Source organism: Balearica regulorum, chromosome 5 (genome assembly GCF_011004875.1).
Source record: "Balearica regulorum gibbericeps isolate bBalReg1 chromosome 5, bBalReg1.pri, whole genome shotgun sequence".
NCBI lineage: Eukaryota > Metazoa > Chordata > Aves > Gruiformes > Gruidae > Balearica > Balearica regulorum.
In genome coordinates, this window is record NC_046188.1 from 8948279 (window position 1) to 8963666 (window position 15388).

Here is a 15388-nt window from a genome sequence, read left to right on the forward strand (position 1 = left end):
GCCAAAAAACCCTTGCCTTCCTCACCTTTGGGCACACATGGCTTCAAAGTGTGAACATCGGAGCTGCTTTGTCTTTCTGCAGAGCGTGATGTTGTCTGTGGTTGTATCTGGACTTCTTCTGGTGTACCACGGTGCACCCTTACACCTCAGCCCTGTCCTCAAGGCATCAGGCAGCCATTCACCGGTGTCACAACCATCCATGGCTTTGGCCACACGCCTTGGTTTCCTCTCTAGGGGAGGGAATGGCTCTCAGCCAGAAGCAGATGTAGGAGACGGTGGGATCTGCAGCTGGATGTGCAAACCCCAAAGTGCTCCGGGGTCGCGGTTGTGATTGCAGTCTCTGTTTTGCCCTCTGGAAAAGAGCAGCGGTCCGAGTCCAGGAGAGTCACCCCTTTGTCCTGACCTGATGGCAGAACAGTGGGTCAGTATTTCCTGACGTCGTTGTGTTTCCCACAAGAGCATTAAATCCTCGCAGAGAGGTAATTCCCAGCTTTCCGGTAAGGATAACATTGACGGTACCTAATTAAAGGGCACTTTTAGCCGGGGTAAACATTTATATTAATTTCCTTCTCACGCAGATGTCTGGTAAACTGACCTCCTGAGGCAAAACCATCTGGCCTCAGGTGGGAGGAGGATCTCAGCCAGCATGAAGAACCTGCCCGGTCTCTCGCCAAGTTGTCTCTCAGTAGCTTTGTCTGTCACTGAAGTGGCATACGTATGAAGGGCCTGTGGTATGGATATATAGGTTTTATAGGCATTTGTCCTAGATGACCCGCATAATTACATTGTAGGCTTGTGGCTGCGGGCTCCATTGTGTCTCTGCTTTCCATCGTGTATTCTGGGATTGTCCACGTATAAAATTAGTATGGGCGGTAAGCAGCAATAAGATGTTCCCTACTTGGATGGATTAAATTAAAATTCGGTAAGAAACAGAGCTTTGGGTGAGTTTCCAAATTACTTGCAGGATTGCACTGAGGAGATTGTTATGGTATCATAAACCTTTTTGGTGGGTGAACAGCCTGATGCAAGTTAGGTGGTTTTATTGCCTCGCAGTGCTTTTTCTTTTTTATGTACTGTGCTGTGTAATCTTTTGTTATTAAATAATAAGCAAAATAAAAACAGTTGTTTGTCACAGCCAGCTTGTTTTTCAGAGAATGTGCTCACTTTGAAAGTTCAGTCTGTGTGATCTCCAGCCCTGTCAGGAGCTATTATATTGAATCTTCTTTTAAATTGTTAAGCTGGAGGACAAACCTAGACGTTATTGTGCACATCTCAGCTGAGAGCGGAGCGGATTCAGCAGGGAGCAGCCTCTGATGCCATGTACCGTGCCATTAGTTTTTGTCGCAAACATGTCAAGATTATCTGCTTCCAGAGTTACGTGTGTTGGCTGACATGAGCGTTTGTAGATCTGCATAATTTTTGAAGTAGTTTGAAATGTGGATGTAACACTTGAGGCTGTGTGTTTTACGGATCACGCTGCTGTTCAGAAAGTTGCGTGTTTTGTTGCTCCCTCCCACAAAGTACTGTATTAATTTGCAAAGTTCATAACGAAAGTGCCCCAAACTAGAAATCATCATAAATAGTGAACAACTACTGAAACACTTGGCAAGCCCCATTACTTTCCAGTCACAACATTCCATTTTAAATAGAGGCCCTTGTTGCTTTAGCATATATAGGATCGTATCTTAATGTAGGATATTATTGTTATTTATGGAACTTGGCAACCCTGAATTCAAACTGGACTTTGATGGACAGGATTTTTCACGTGTAGTGTATATTTGCATGTGTGTACCTTGGTAGCCTTTCACAGCTGAGGTTGAGTCACGCACATTAAAAATTGCCTAAGATAATTCAGTTAGTTGTTTTTTCAAGCTGCTTTTTTGATCATTAACACTCAAACCTATCCCAGCCTCAAAAACAGTCATGCTCTTCCACGAAGACACTTTTTTCCGCCCTCTGTGGTGCAGCCAGACAGCAGAAGGAGCCCGTATCTGTAGCCATGGCAGCCAGTAATTTATTGCTCCATATGGCTGGTGTGGCAGCAGCTGCTCTGGTTTAAGGAGGTCAGGGCATCGGGGCATTTAAGAAACAAAACAAAAACCTCACTATAAAACCTTCCCAAATGGCTCTGTACAGTAATAGTAGGGTTCTCTGTAGGCATAAGGAGAACCGAGGGAGAGTAATTAACTTATCTTTTTCTATATTTATAACTTTTATGCATTTTATGTAATTTTAATCAAAGACATTATTTCGGGGGCGAGGGGAATAAGTTTTTGTCCCTCTTTGCCATGGTTTTACTTTTTTCCCAGTTTTCATCGCTACTGTTTGTAGGTAGCACATAGTACGGAGGCACAGCGAGTTGGCTGGTGAGCCCGCACGGCAAGGGACCCCTTCAGATCCGCACTGCAGCAGGTACCCGACAGCCGGAGCAGGAGCAGAATCCGACCCGCTGCTTTTCACACATTAGATATTATGCTGAAAGAGAAGCTGTATTGCCCAAATCGAATGGCAGCGCTATATTTCTAGTAGGGAAGTGAAAAACGGTATAGAAGGGCTCTTGGATTTAGCACTGAAGTTTGCAAATAGGCTTTTCATAAGCGTGAATCTTTTTATTTTCATTAGGGGACCATTTTAATTAAAATGAAACTGGAATGTTTACTCTTTGCTTCCTATAGCTGTGATTGTTTTCTTCACTGTGTGAGCACATGTATAATTTGCTCTAAAAGAAATGTCAGCAGTTTCTGATTACCTTGTGAGTCTTACTCAACAGCTTGATTTTAATTGGGGGGAGGAAAAATTTCAGGGTGCTCCAGGGAGGTCTGATGTCTTTTGGTAGCAGGAGGAAATAGGTGCTATCTTTGGTACAATGTTAATTGCAATAATCACTACTACTGGCTTAAAATAAAGGTCCTCCATTTCTTACCCCTGTTGGGTTGTTTCAGTCATGTCAATGAAATACAACCTGTTGGGTAATTAGCATCCTTCAGCTACATAACCTTTTGACATTGCTGCATCCGTATGTTCGTAAGCATCTAAACAGGGTGACTTTTGAAAACACTGATTGACAGTAGGCAGGTAGTCTCAAATTTTAGGAAATAAGAAATTTTTTATGATGAGGGTGGTGAAACACTGGAACAGGTTGCCCAGAGAGGTGGTAGATGCCCCATCCCTTGAAACATTCAAGGTCAGGTTGGATGGGACTCTGAGCAACCTGATGCAGTTGAAGATGTCCCTGCTCATTGCAGGGGGTTGGACCAGATGACCTTTAAAGGTCCCTTTCAACCTAAAACATTCTGTGATTCTGTGAAAACTCTACTATTCAGTTTAGATGAAGGAAAGAGAAGGCCAGGCACATAGGGACGAGTGTGTCCATGCCTTCAAATACATTCTCTCTAAGCCCAGAAGTCCACCAGGATTTGTAATAGATAGTTTATGAGGGTCTAGAGTATCTCTTGAAATTTTTCATAATTATGAAATATGACACAAGTATCTGTAGCAGAATAATGAGTTCTGGATCCGTCAGTGGTACAGCTCCTGAAGCATTCCTGTGGCTTCTTTTTGTTCAGATCTACTGTAAGGAGGCACCTTGGACTATTTTGGTTGCCAAAATGCCTTTCTGGTCTTGCAGAGCATTGCAGAGATGACCAGTTTCTGAACCTTTTTGGAGCTTAGCCAATATCTTGTATTTTAATATTAAAATGATGTCTTCTCCATCAGAGATAATGATCTGAGTCTCCCCTGCTCATTCTCTGGGGTTTTGTTTCCTCCTGCTGATTATTTGAAATAAATATATAAATAAATAAGTAGGAAAACAACTAGTATCTGTGTGTGAACAGGGAGGAATGACTAATAGAAAAATGAGAGGAAAGATACTGCTTATCATAAAGGACTATATCTCTGGAGACATAAATTGGTATTCATTAAGTTGTTTGCCTAGACTTAGCTAAAAGATGTACTTGAGGAGCTGTCTGAGCAGTGTTTCAGTAGAAAGCAAGTCATCCTCTTCATGACTAGATAGATCTAGGTGAGGAGGAGAGACCAGAAAGCAGCACTAAATGATGGATTCAGAACAGCCTTCATGGCAGTAAGGAGACAACAGGCTATGAAATGTTTTTCAGAAAGAACAATATTTAACACTTAGCTATAGAGTAATACTGATCCGTCTTTTCTCCCCAGATAAACAGGTCTCTCTTGTATCTGATGCAGCATTTTTAAAAATGCTTATGTTCGATTTCTGTCATCTTTCATTCAAGGTATGCAGGGTCCCCTTGGTCTTGATTATGATTTCTGTAGCTGGAGGTTAGCATTTCATCTGTGATGATTACAATATCCTGCGTGTATAATCTTACTGGTATCCTGGATATATCAGCAGATACAGGGGAGTAGTTGCAGAGTGTTCCTGGGTAATTCAGTGCGGCTTGTTTTTGCCATGTCTGCATTCTTCCAAAAAACCGGTTGAGTCTTTTGACTTTTGTAATATGTGACAAAACCACCTATTACAAAGCCGGGGCTGCAGTGTGAGATGAGATTCTGCTTGTTGACTGGCATCTTTTCTTACTCTCCTGAGCTGGGGCAGATGCTTACAAGGGAGTGTGCATATTAATTATTGTGGAGTCTGTGGCTTTCCGCTCTTTATCTTCTATCTTTAAAAAAGTAATTGCACAACATAACACTAGCAAAGTGCTTTCACTGTTTGGAGAGTGAATACTCTGTGTCAAAATCAGTTGTGTGTGGTGTAAATTTGCTGATGTTCACCATTTCTTCTTTCCTTTTTTGCAGATTAAGACCCTTGATTTCAACACAGCTTGCTAAAAAGGCTGCCACTGAAGAGGTATGTAAAGTCCAGCACTTGTCCTGGTGCAACAGTTTGTGTTTGAGTTTGGAAATTCCCACAAGCCTCTCAGCCCACCTCTGGTTATGTGGTAGATAATGGGCAAAAGAAACGAGAACCTTGTCTGATCAGACCACGAGCTGGTTACTGCAAACACTGCAAAGCTGACATTGCCTGTTTTCTAACCAAGATTTGCCCTTACTTATCCATCAGTAACCTTAGCACAGCCTCATAATCCCTGGTTAGACAGCAAAAAAGAAAAAAACCAAACCTTCCAGCAAGCATCTAAAAAGGTATGTATCACACAAGTGGGTAGGAGGAGTAGGAGAGGGCAGAGCTTGGGGCTGTTTCTCAGCACTTGGACCGTCCCCGCAGAGAAGGAGAACGATGCAAAATGCGGCTTCTGTGCAGCCAGCACTGACCCAAGGGAAGCGCCCTGCTTCTGCGGAAGACGGGAGAGGAAACGCAAAGTGACAGCTTACCCTATATAGCATGGCTTACTTTTTGTTTGGTTCCTTTGTTTAGTTTGAAAATATAATAGTGCCATCGAAGAGTTAGTGCTAGTGAGTGGCCACTGCCAGAAACCCTCCCTGGGTGGCTTTGTGAACATACGTCTTCTTCCAAAGGGATCGTGATTATTTTCAGTCACAGCAATAACTGCTTTCTTTCACTATTGTACTCACACTGTACGAAGTAGACATATGCATTTTGTGTTTGATAAAACAACTATCTATCTACTGCATACCTAAAAATTCTGTTCCTAATATACCAAAGGTATTTGTCTTCCAAAGGTATTTGTTTTCCTTGGTTTTCCAATGAATGTGTGACACTGACACCGTTTTGAAAGTGAACCACTTAAGTCGGTGTCCTGGTTTCAGCTGGGATAGAGTTAAATTTTCTCCCTAGCAGCTGGTATAGTGCTGTGTTTTGGATTTAGGATGAGAACAATGCTGATAACACACTGATGTTTTGGTTGTTGCCAAGCAGTCAAGGACTTTGCAGCTTCTCATACTGCCCTGCCAACGAGAAGGTGGGGGGTGACCAAGAAGCTGGGAGGGGGCACAGCCAGGACAGCTGACCCAAACTGGCCAAAGGGATATTCCATATTGTATGGCGTCATGCTCCATATATAACTGGGGGTTTGCCGGGAGGCGGCACGGGTCAGGAACTAGCTGAGCATTGGCTTTGGGTGTTGAGAAATTGTGCTGTGCATCGCTTGGTTTGTGTATTTATTATGATCATCATCATCTTCCTTTTCTGTGCTATTAAACTGTCTTTATCTCAACCCATGAGTTTCTTTTCGATTCTCTCCCCAATCCCACTGGGAGGGGGGCAGTGAGCAAACAGCTGTCTGATTGTTTTAGCTGCTGGCCGAGTTAAACCACAGCACTTTGCTAGTTTAACATGCTTTGACACTTGCCCATCCATACATAAAGATGTATGCCAAACTGAAGTCCAGGATATCTGGAAGTAAATTCAGGAAGTTTTATTTAAAGGCATTGTTTGACTGCCTTATTTTCGGAATGACTAAAACCCATTGATTTTCAGAAACAGTTTGATATCCTGCCTGGGGAAATACATTTTCACTTCTTATGCTATGCTCATTAGAAAATTCTGCACATTTTTAGAAGTATAGCAGTCTGGAAGTGGACATGATAATTAGAAGAAGGTCACATTTTAATTAGTGCAGTGCAATTTTAAAAAATAATGACTCAATTGTAGCTCCTTTATATTCACCCACTTTTTCAGAGCAGATGGATATTTTTAAGCATATAAATTGATATATATTATGATGCTGATTTGTCTCAAACTGTTGTGTCTATTTCTGCTTAGAAATAGAAACCTAGGTGGACTGAATTTGATCACTCTAGAGGCAAAAGCAGTGGTAGGAAATATAAAATAAACTGGAGGGAAGTTCCTCTAAATAATATGATTAATTTGAGCATTAAAAAATCATGAAAACCTGTCTTCGAATGATCCAAATATCTAAATACTTGATTTTCTATTAAAATTAATGAGTGTCTTTTGCCCTATTAATGAGCTATTGGAGCAAACCCTTAGGTGACTTTGAAAAACTCAGGCTGATACTTTAGGTTGACTGGCATGGTATATGACAAGTTAAGGAACAGCTTTGATGTGTGAATAATTAGACTATCAACTTTCTGGTACAGGGACTTTCTCTTATGCTGTATCTCTAAAGTGCCTGGAGTTATAGGGATTCTGGGAGTTAACTGCATCCCAAGTAAATACATTTATAAATAAATAAATAAAAATAAATTACAATGCTGAATCAGAATTTACTGCCAACAGACTTGGATAAGATGCAGCAGCACATAGTTGTGTGCTGTGATTTAAAACCTAGAGCACTGTAGGACTTTTCTTGTGGTAGGGAGCAGAGGAGTTGAGGTTTCCTGGTGTGCTTTGGACCATTCATTGTTAGGAGCACCTTGCCACTGTCCTTCCCAAGGAAGTGGTCCCAGTCTTTTCCATCGTGCTGATAATTGCTGACTAATGACGGGTACTGTTAAGTATTCCCATTTCTCAAAAACTGCTTACACAACAAAGCAGTGTTAATAGTTAATCTTTAATATTCTTCAAGTTGCCACTAATGGGATGTCCTTTTTGAGCCACAGGCTCTAGTGTACAAACCCCAAATAGTCCAAGTACAGAAGGGAGGTGAAAAGTGCCCTGTTACAAAGCTGGTGGAGATAAAGCTCCTAATGTTTGTCCCCTGGATGAGAGAGGGAGGTGGAGCCGTACACTGAGCACACCATGGGAGTGAGAGCTCCAGAGAGACCAGCGCCTGGTTCCTGCCCCATTCCCAGATCTGTCATTAGGGAACCAAAGACAGTATTACCTTCTCCACATTCACCTCTGTCTCCTTGCCGTGTTGCCCTTTCTGTCCCTGTGTCCTTCCTAACCTTGGAGCAGCTGGGGAGGTGCACGTATGGAGAGGGTCCCGTCAGTGATCAGTTCCCAAGTTAGGGTTTGGAGATCATTGTTCTGATGAATTTCATAGGTAATGTTACAGGTGCTGGCGTGTATCATCAACCTAGTGCTCTGCCATCCCATTAAGTGCTGTCTAAAGAGTGCTATTTGTTCCACAGCTCATTGCGCCTCCAAATAAATCCAACCGGAGCTGTCAAAACTAATACATGTTGAGGTTTTTCTGATTTGAAGGGTACATTTCTACTATCATTAAAGTGTCAATAACGTTGTTATTCTGTAATAGGCCTAATGTGAGCTGAGGAAAAGGTTGTAAGTTTTCCTGCAGAGCTCTGCTGAGGAGCCTTCACTCCCAGATTTCTCCTTACATTGTGCTTGCGAGAGGATCCTTGTTCCCTGGGTATTTCACTTACCTGGCTATGAATTATGTGAAAACTGTGGATGTTTGTGCCTGACTTTCATTTGGGCAACATTTCACTGAGCAACTTTCATGTCCTGTGGAAGAGCTAAGCCTCTAGCACTGGATGTGGGCTTCCCTATGTGGAAGCTGCTAATGTTTTGTACAAATATTGAACAAAAGAAAGGGCTGCTTTACTGTCACCTTTTCTTTTTTGCAGGCGATCTTCCCAAGTGCACAAGCAGAAGCCCCTGACTTAGAAAAACCAGCGGCTGTGCTAGTGGAGAGTGGCCCGGTAGCGTATAACCCTGATGAAGAGGTGGAAGAGGAAGAAATAGAAGAAGATGATGATCACTGCATGAGTGCCTTGCAGTTAATGGGAGGAAACGGTAAGCTGGGATGCTCTCTAAATTACCATTTACTGGTGCTCTGGGGTTCGTTATTGCAGGGCTGAGGACAGACAGGGTCCCCCTGTCCTCCAGCAGCTCATCCCATGCAGAGCTCCTGCCGCCTTTCTGGCATTGCCCATTCCTGTGGGAAAGCCTGGAGTCACCCTTGTCCGAAACCTGACCTTCTTAGAGACTCCTCCTGAGAAAACTTTACGTCTCGAGCTTTATGCTAAGAGGGCTTCTGAAGAACAAACTGATGTTATGCCTTCTTCAGAATTAGGTTTATTCCTGTGGATCTGAGGAATTACAGGGTCTGCAGCCCCTCCATCAGCAGTGCTTGGGGCTCGTTGCCTCCCGAGCCGAGCCGCCCTGCTCCTGCCTGCCGCCTCGGCTGGGGCTGCAGCCACGTCCAGCTGGTCCGTCAGCCCTGGGGACCTGGGGTCCAGCTCAAAACAAAATGGATCGTCACACTCCATTTCTGGGGAAGGTGTTAGGAGGAAAGAGTTCTTCAGCAAGTGCGGAAACAGCATTGATAGCGTACGACGTGCTGGATGGTACACAGATGTGTGCTAATTTCTTTGGGTTACCCAGCAAAGCCACTCATTTAATTAGGTTTCTTTGCTAGCAGGAAAAGGCAGTATCCTTTCCGCTGCAGTTTTTCCTAGCTGGACACATCCACATTTATCCTTTATTAAAAACTTCCCCTTAGAAGTTAAGCTTTGAAAATATACAACAATATTTTTTAAATGAGAGCTGCTAATTATGGGTTGTGAAAAAGCAAGATGGGAATAAATTTCCTACTGAAATGTTATTTACTGCAAAAATCTTTCCAGCGCTATTAATTTAGCTTTCATGGACAGTATGTATACATTTCACAAAAGTGTCTGTTGCTTTTAAATTGATTTCTCCACTGGAAAATAATTGCTGAACCGTAGGAAAAACAGTTTGTTGCCTGCATTTATTATTAGAATAATGTTCCCAAGAAAAGGCACCCATGTGGGGGAGGGTGGGTCTATGTTTATTAATAAACCCCTCGCAAAAATAGAATAAAGGTCACTGAGCTTTTTTTCTTTGTAAATGTTACTATTTTTAAACTATTCTGAGAACATTCCACTACTCCCTGTCTGGTCTGGACGACAGCTGAAAAATCAGAGTTTTAAAAAAAAAAAATAAAAAGGAAAGGAGTATTCCCAGAATTCAAACACAGGTGTGCGGAGCTGCCCAGCAGAACAAATAATTCCTTTCTAACTGCTTTCTTCGTGGGTTTTAGACCTGTCTGCCTGGAGTAACTGCAGGAATTACAGATGGTGAACTTCACCCGTTCTACACGAATTATTATAGATTACACTTAATTCTGCTTCTGAGCATTTGCTTGACTCTTTGGATGAAATGTTGCACTGTATTGAATTTGGAATATAAAGGTCAACTTTACTGAGTTCTCATATGTAATAGTTATCCTTAGGTTTGACTATGCAAAAGAAAATATCTGTTTCACTGCATTCAGAAGCACACAGAAGAGATATTGGTGCGTAGAAACAGAGAGACATGCCTCCTGACACACACACATCAGTCTTTGCGCTCAGCATTGTTTAAGAAAACAAAACTGGGTAAAAAAAAAAAAATGGGCAGAATTTTAAGTTGTTCCTCTAGGATTAAGTAGATCTGAGTCAGTATGTTGGTCAGGATTCGTTGCATGACTCTTTTGATGTTGATGGGAACTCTGAGCTATCTCTGAACCCTTGCAGTTTCAGCTTATAAATCCATGAGCACTATAAACAAGCCAGGTTTTTTCTTGGTGGCTATGACTAGTGAGAACCGTGCCTACTTGTAAATGTATGCTGCTGCTTATCAGCCACCGTGTTCCAAATTACTTGTGACAATCAGGCTTGATCACCTTAACCTCTAAATTAAAGCAAGTATTTCACATATGCACGTGCCAAGTATTCCTAAATGAGGGTCCAGTGACAAGTGAGAAGAGATATTTACACATACCTGCTTACAAATAATTTTATTTCATCGAGGAAAGTACACGCAAGAACTTTTTATTTAGCTCTAAAAAAATACATGATTTTTTTAAAATGCTTGCTTAAGGCAAAACTTACCATCTAGTTACACAGCAGGAAAACAACCTGAAAGTAGCAATACTTTTGTTGTATCTTCCATCTGCCTGGAATATTTGCATTTTTATATGCTTTTGTGTGTTTCAGATTATGGCTGTGATATGGACGATGACGATGGCTATTAGTTCCATGTACTTCCGAAGGACATGGACTGTGTCTTGTTCCCAGCAAATCTTCAGACTTCAAACTGTATGAATAGTGAAAGCAGCTGTCTATGGTCAGCAAATGTAACCAAACAATCCTTACTTTTGTAAAGCGAATTTTAGGTTGGCATTGACTCTGGTCAGTTTACATTGACCCATAACCCAGCAATAAAGTTTGGGTTTGTACTTGAATTTTTTTTTTTTGGTGGATCATAGTTTGAGGATGAAATTAATGACAGTAATGTTTCCAGCGAACAAAAGAAAAGAGACAAAACTGTGTATAAAGCATGTGTGGCTGGAAGCAACGCATCTCTTATTTATGTGACTGCTTTTAGGCATGCTGTTGAAAGGCAGCAGATAGGAGGACAGGTGAAAACGAGAAGCGTGCCTGTTGATTATTTCAGTACAGTAGCATTAGTTATCTCATAATGCTACAACCGAAAGAAAGAAAACATTTCCAACCTGTATTGTAAACATGACCCTGTTATTGTATGCAAGCTTCCTTACCCAAGCCTATCAAAAATTAATGACAAGTTATATATTTGCAGGGCAGTATTGATTTCTCTGAAATGAAGTAAATACTTCTTTATATTAATCAAGTCATAGATTTCTTAAAAGATGTGACAATAGAAGGCAATGTTGGCAGCAAAGAATCATCTTCCACTGTGAGTCTGGTGCGGTTTATGTGGAAGGAAGGAGAAGACCTGGGTGAGGCAAGAAGTGTAGAGAGCAAGCAGGTGACGGTGCTGTGCTCCCGTGCCTTTGCTGGGCATCCCTAGGGACAGCCAGCTCTTGTTGTGGCTGGTATCGCTGTGGGAGAGTCACTCTGGCCACCTCTGTGGAGCTGCTCTTGTCCGACTGACTTAGGGTGAAGGTCTGCTCCCAAGAGCTGCCTGCCTCTAAAACCAGTTGAAAGAAGGAGAAAGCTGAGCTTTTTAACAAACAAGCTAGCATCTGCTTTAGCTGAATTTAATTTAATGTAATTTATTTAACTTTCTATGGGTAAATTAAAGGTCACCGTGCAGCAGTCTGACTTTCATGGCTTAAATCCCACCCTTGAACAGTCGCTGCTACATGAATAATGCGAGTGCTCCGGCCCTGTGTACCCTGAAATGTCAACAGGCGGGTCCTTCTCTTCCAGATACATCAGCTCTCGCAGTGCCGTGAGAGGGGGGGTCAGGGATGGAGCCCCTGCTGCTGGATCCCACCCTGTTGCCTTCGACCTGCCTTTCCCTGGCACTGCTGGGTCCGAGGCTCTCGGCTCGGCGGGCAACGCATGCTGCATCACGCTCTTGCTGACTGCAGCTGCAGGACCCAAGATGTTTTCATCTCTCTCCCTTTGTCTAGTGACAATCATGAAAACTGTAGCACTGCAGGCTTGTCTCACACCAGGCAAAGACAGATACTTAACGATGTGGTTTCTGTTAAGCTGTCTCTCCTGGTCAGCTCGTCCTTCCTACCCTTTTTGAGGAGCGCTCATCGCTAAAGCACCATCCATCCTCCCGCTGCGGAGGGTGGATTGTGGCAGGAAAAGAAGCTGCCTTAGGAGGCTCTGTAGCTACTGCCAGCCAGAGTGACGATGATGCTCCTACCTGTGGTCATCAGGAAGGGCCATATGGCCTTCCATACTTCTTCTGTCCCTCTCAGTAGCATGCATAAGAGGGATCATGTAAGTAGAGCAAGAGCAAGTGCTTTTTTTAGGAGCAGGCTTGATATTATTTGGCTGGTAAATGTCGTTTGTTGGGTAGGTTGTATCTCCTAGGTATTTTTGAGCCCTATGTAGTATTTCTGCAGTGTCTTCTTAAAAGCAGAACTTGGTAACAAAAATGATGTAGTGAGGCTGATGGGAAGAAGAGCTCTTCTGAACCAGATTCCAGTTCCTTAGTTTGCAGCACTTCAGTGGAAAGAAGAGATTCCATATAATTCTTAGGGGAAAAGCTGGCATTTTCACCAAAAAACTATAGATTTTTTCTGATACTTTATAAATACTGCACAGAAAATGATACTGAGGAAATAAACCTTTCTACCTCTCTTTTATCTATACTGTAAATTAAAAATCATGCTATAAGCAGACAATTTTTTAAAAAATAGTTTGTTTTATCAAAGTTCATGCTCTGCAAGTCTTTGAGACAGTTAAGTTTGAGCATTTGGGTTTGAATTAATCTGCCAGTAGCACTATTAGAAATACCCATACTCTCAGTATATTCTCAAAGCTTGGGTTTTATTCCAAGGTACGCATTATTCTCTATGCAGGAAATAAACATGCATAAATAAACATGTGTATGACTCATGTAGGTCGAGTGCTTTTCTCAAATGCATGATGCTGGCTTTTAAAGAAACAGCTAAGATGAATTCTTTATTGCTAAGGGTCTTTCCTCCAGTCTTCTGTGTAGTACCCCAAAGGATACTAACCCTGCTGCCAATGTGGTGATATTATGTGCGGAAGCTAAGAGTCCACCCAAATAACTGCTGCTAGTAAATTTGAATTTCAGTAGCACATTGCGTTTCTGATAACATCGTTTCCTGCACTGGAAGTAGAGGATTGCAGTTTTTGAACACTTTTGTATGATTTGATTAGGAAAGGCTATCGCATAGTCTGCTAGAAGGGCACTTGGAGAGCAGGAAAGAAAAAAAAAAAAAAGACCTACAATTCCATATCATCTCAGTATTTCTGGTGAAGTTAATGGCATAGTTTCTGTATTGGATAGGCAGACTTCACTCTGAGCATTGTAAGGCTTCTTAAGCTATAGTGGTTATGTACATTTTTAATTTATTGGTGACTTACCGGGATTTTTATAATGTTCATTCCTTCTTGATTTAACTAAGCTCAGGAAATGTAAACAGATTAGAACATGCTAGTTTCTGTTTTTATAGCTAGTCATTAAAATGTAAAAAGATTAACACTGCATTAACTCTGTTTACTACTGTTGATGTATCTGGACAATTTTGTTGTATATAAGTAAGCCTAAATTCACTTGGAGTAATTTGGACCCTGCTTTTCTCAGGATTCTGATTATAATGAAGAGAGCTTATAAGGCTTCAACATTTGTTGTTCTTAGATCTTCTTATTTGAACCCACACAAGCTGTATATCATTGGTTTTGTTGCATAAAGCATGTCTCTTGCTGCAAGTCACTTTGCTTGACAGGCAAAACCCTCCAGCTGTTGCATCCAGCTTGTCTGCCATGCAGCTTCTTAACACTCTTTTATTGTGGGAGTAAAAAAATGAAAGAAATAAGGAAAATAATGGGATTCTTCACTATAGTGAGTGCATTTTCAGTGTCTTAATCATCTATGACATTTCTTTAAAATCACTGTGTTCAGTACAGCAACTTTCAAATGGTGCCAGCCAGCCTTGTCTTGAGGGTTAAACATGTTTGTCGAAAAAGTTCTTGCCATCCTGATGGCTTGTTTGTATTCTCTGGATTGCATTGAAACCCTAGTCGCAGATGTGTACAGTTAATGTAGAGTTTGCCTAATAAATGTTCTGTTTCTTATTTTTGTGTTGAATCCTTGCATTTGGTTCAGTTAGTGCCAAGGAAATTAAACCTGTTTGATGTAAGCATATGTATCATCCTTACACAACCACAATATGAGCCATGTTAAGCTTTTTTACTGTAATATATTTGCTGTAAATAAAAAGTAAAACCCTTGCATAAGCCATCTTTTATGATATTCTCCTGGTAATTTCTGATTTTTCTGTCTTCTTTCTTATGCACAGTCATTTTTGATTGCTGCATGATTGGTTGATAGTGGCCAAAATTTGTAATTCAGGGCTTACTTTCGTCTCTACAAGGGAAAACATGTCTAATCAGGCAAGTGTTTTTTACAAGATATTGTTCCACTGATAAATGTAAATACTTTCTGTAAACTGCATAACATTAACGAGTTTTTTCCACTAAGCTATATAATTAACTGACTGTGGGAACAATATATACTGTGTGTGTTTAGTGGAACTGTTCCAGTGCTTGTTTCTGAAAGTTGTATCTTGATAAATAAGGTGTGTGCTGAGTTAAAAATCATGTTACTGTATCAACATCTGGTCACCACAGTTTGGAGGCCAAAATCCACATCTACCCTTTGTGCACACGGGTGTTTGCTCCTTTTATTTTTTTCTGGGCAGGGAGCTACTACTAGATCCTTAGGACTGTCTACTGTGAAGTTTTAGCATATAGTAGGACAATGAACAGTAGTTTTGATAAGGCAGTGTGAGTATGGGTCGGTCCAGCATTTCACTGCATTCCCATAATCTTATCCAGGTGCACTTTTGCTCTCCTTGACATCGGGATGTTTTTATTTTAGTTTCTTTGCAGCTGTTCAAACCCTTTCCACTGGCACTTGGGAACTTCTCCAGTGGTATCTATCAGTGATGCTCTCACTCATAACATCTAAGCTGCTAAAAAGTACTGGCCACCTTGGCCTCGTGTCTTCTGCTCTTCCCAAGCTATACCGTTATTGGCTTTGTCCTGTAATTTTTCTCTTCCCTACCACACCAGGCTTTCATAACCAAAACCATTCCGTGTGTGCCCCCCCCTCCGGGCTGTGTTCATCAAATACACATCC

The 15388-nt window shown here is 41.6% G+C and overlaps 1 protein-coding gene across 1 annotated transcript in view; it reads left to right on the forward strand.

The window, feature by feature from the left end:
* BRF1 (BRF1 general transcription factor IIIB subunit) overlaps positions 1-14500 on the forward strand; it is a 176985-nt gene extending 162485 nt beyond the window's left edge. The window contains exons 16-18 of the mRNA XM_075753389.1: positions 4780-4831; positions 8395-8563; positions 10771-14500. Coding sequence (XP_075609504.1) covers positions 4780-4831; positions 8395-8563; positions 10771-10808 — 259 coding nt within the window. The 3' untranslated portion in view covers positions 10809-14500. The remainder of the gene's footprint in view (positions 1-4779; positions 4832-8394; positions 8564-10770) is intronic.
* Positions 14501-15388: the final 888 nt, after the last annotated feature.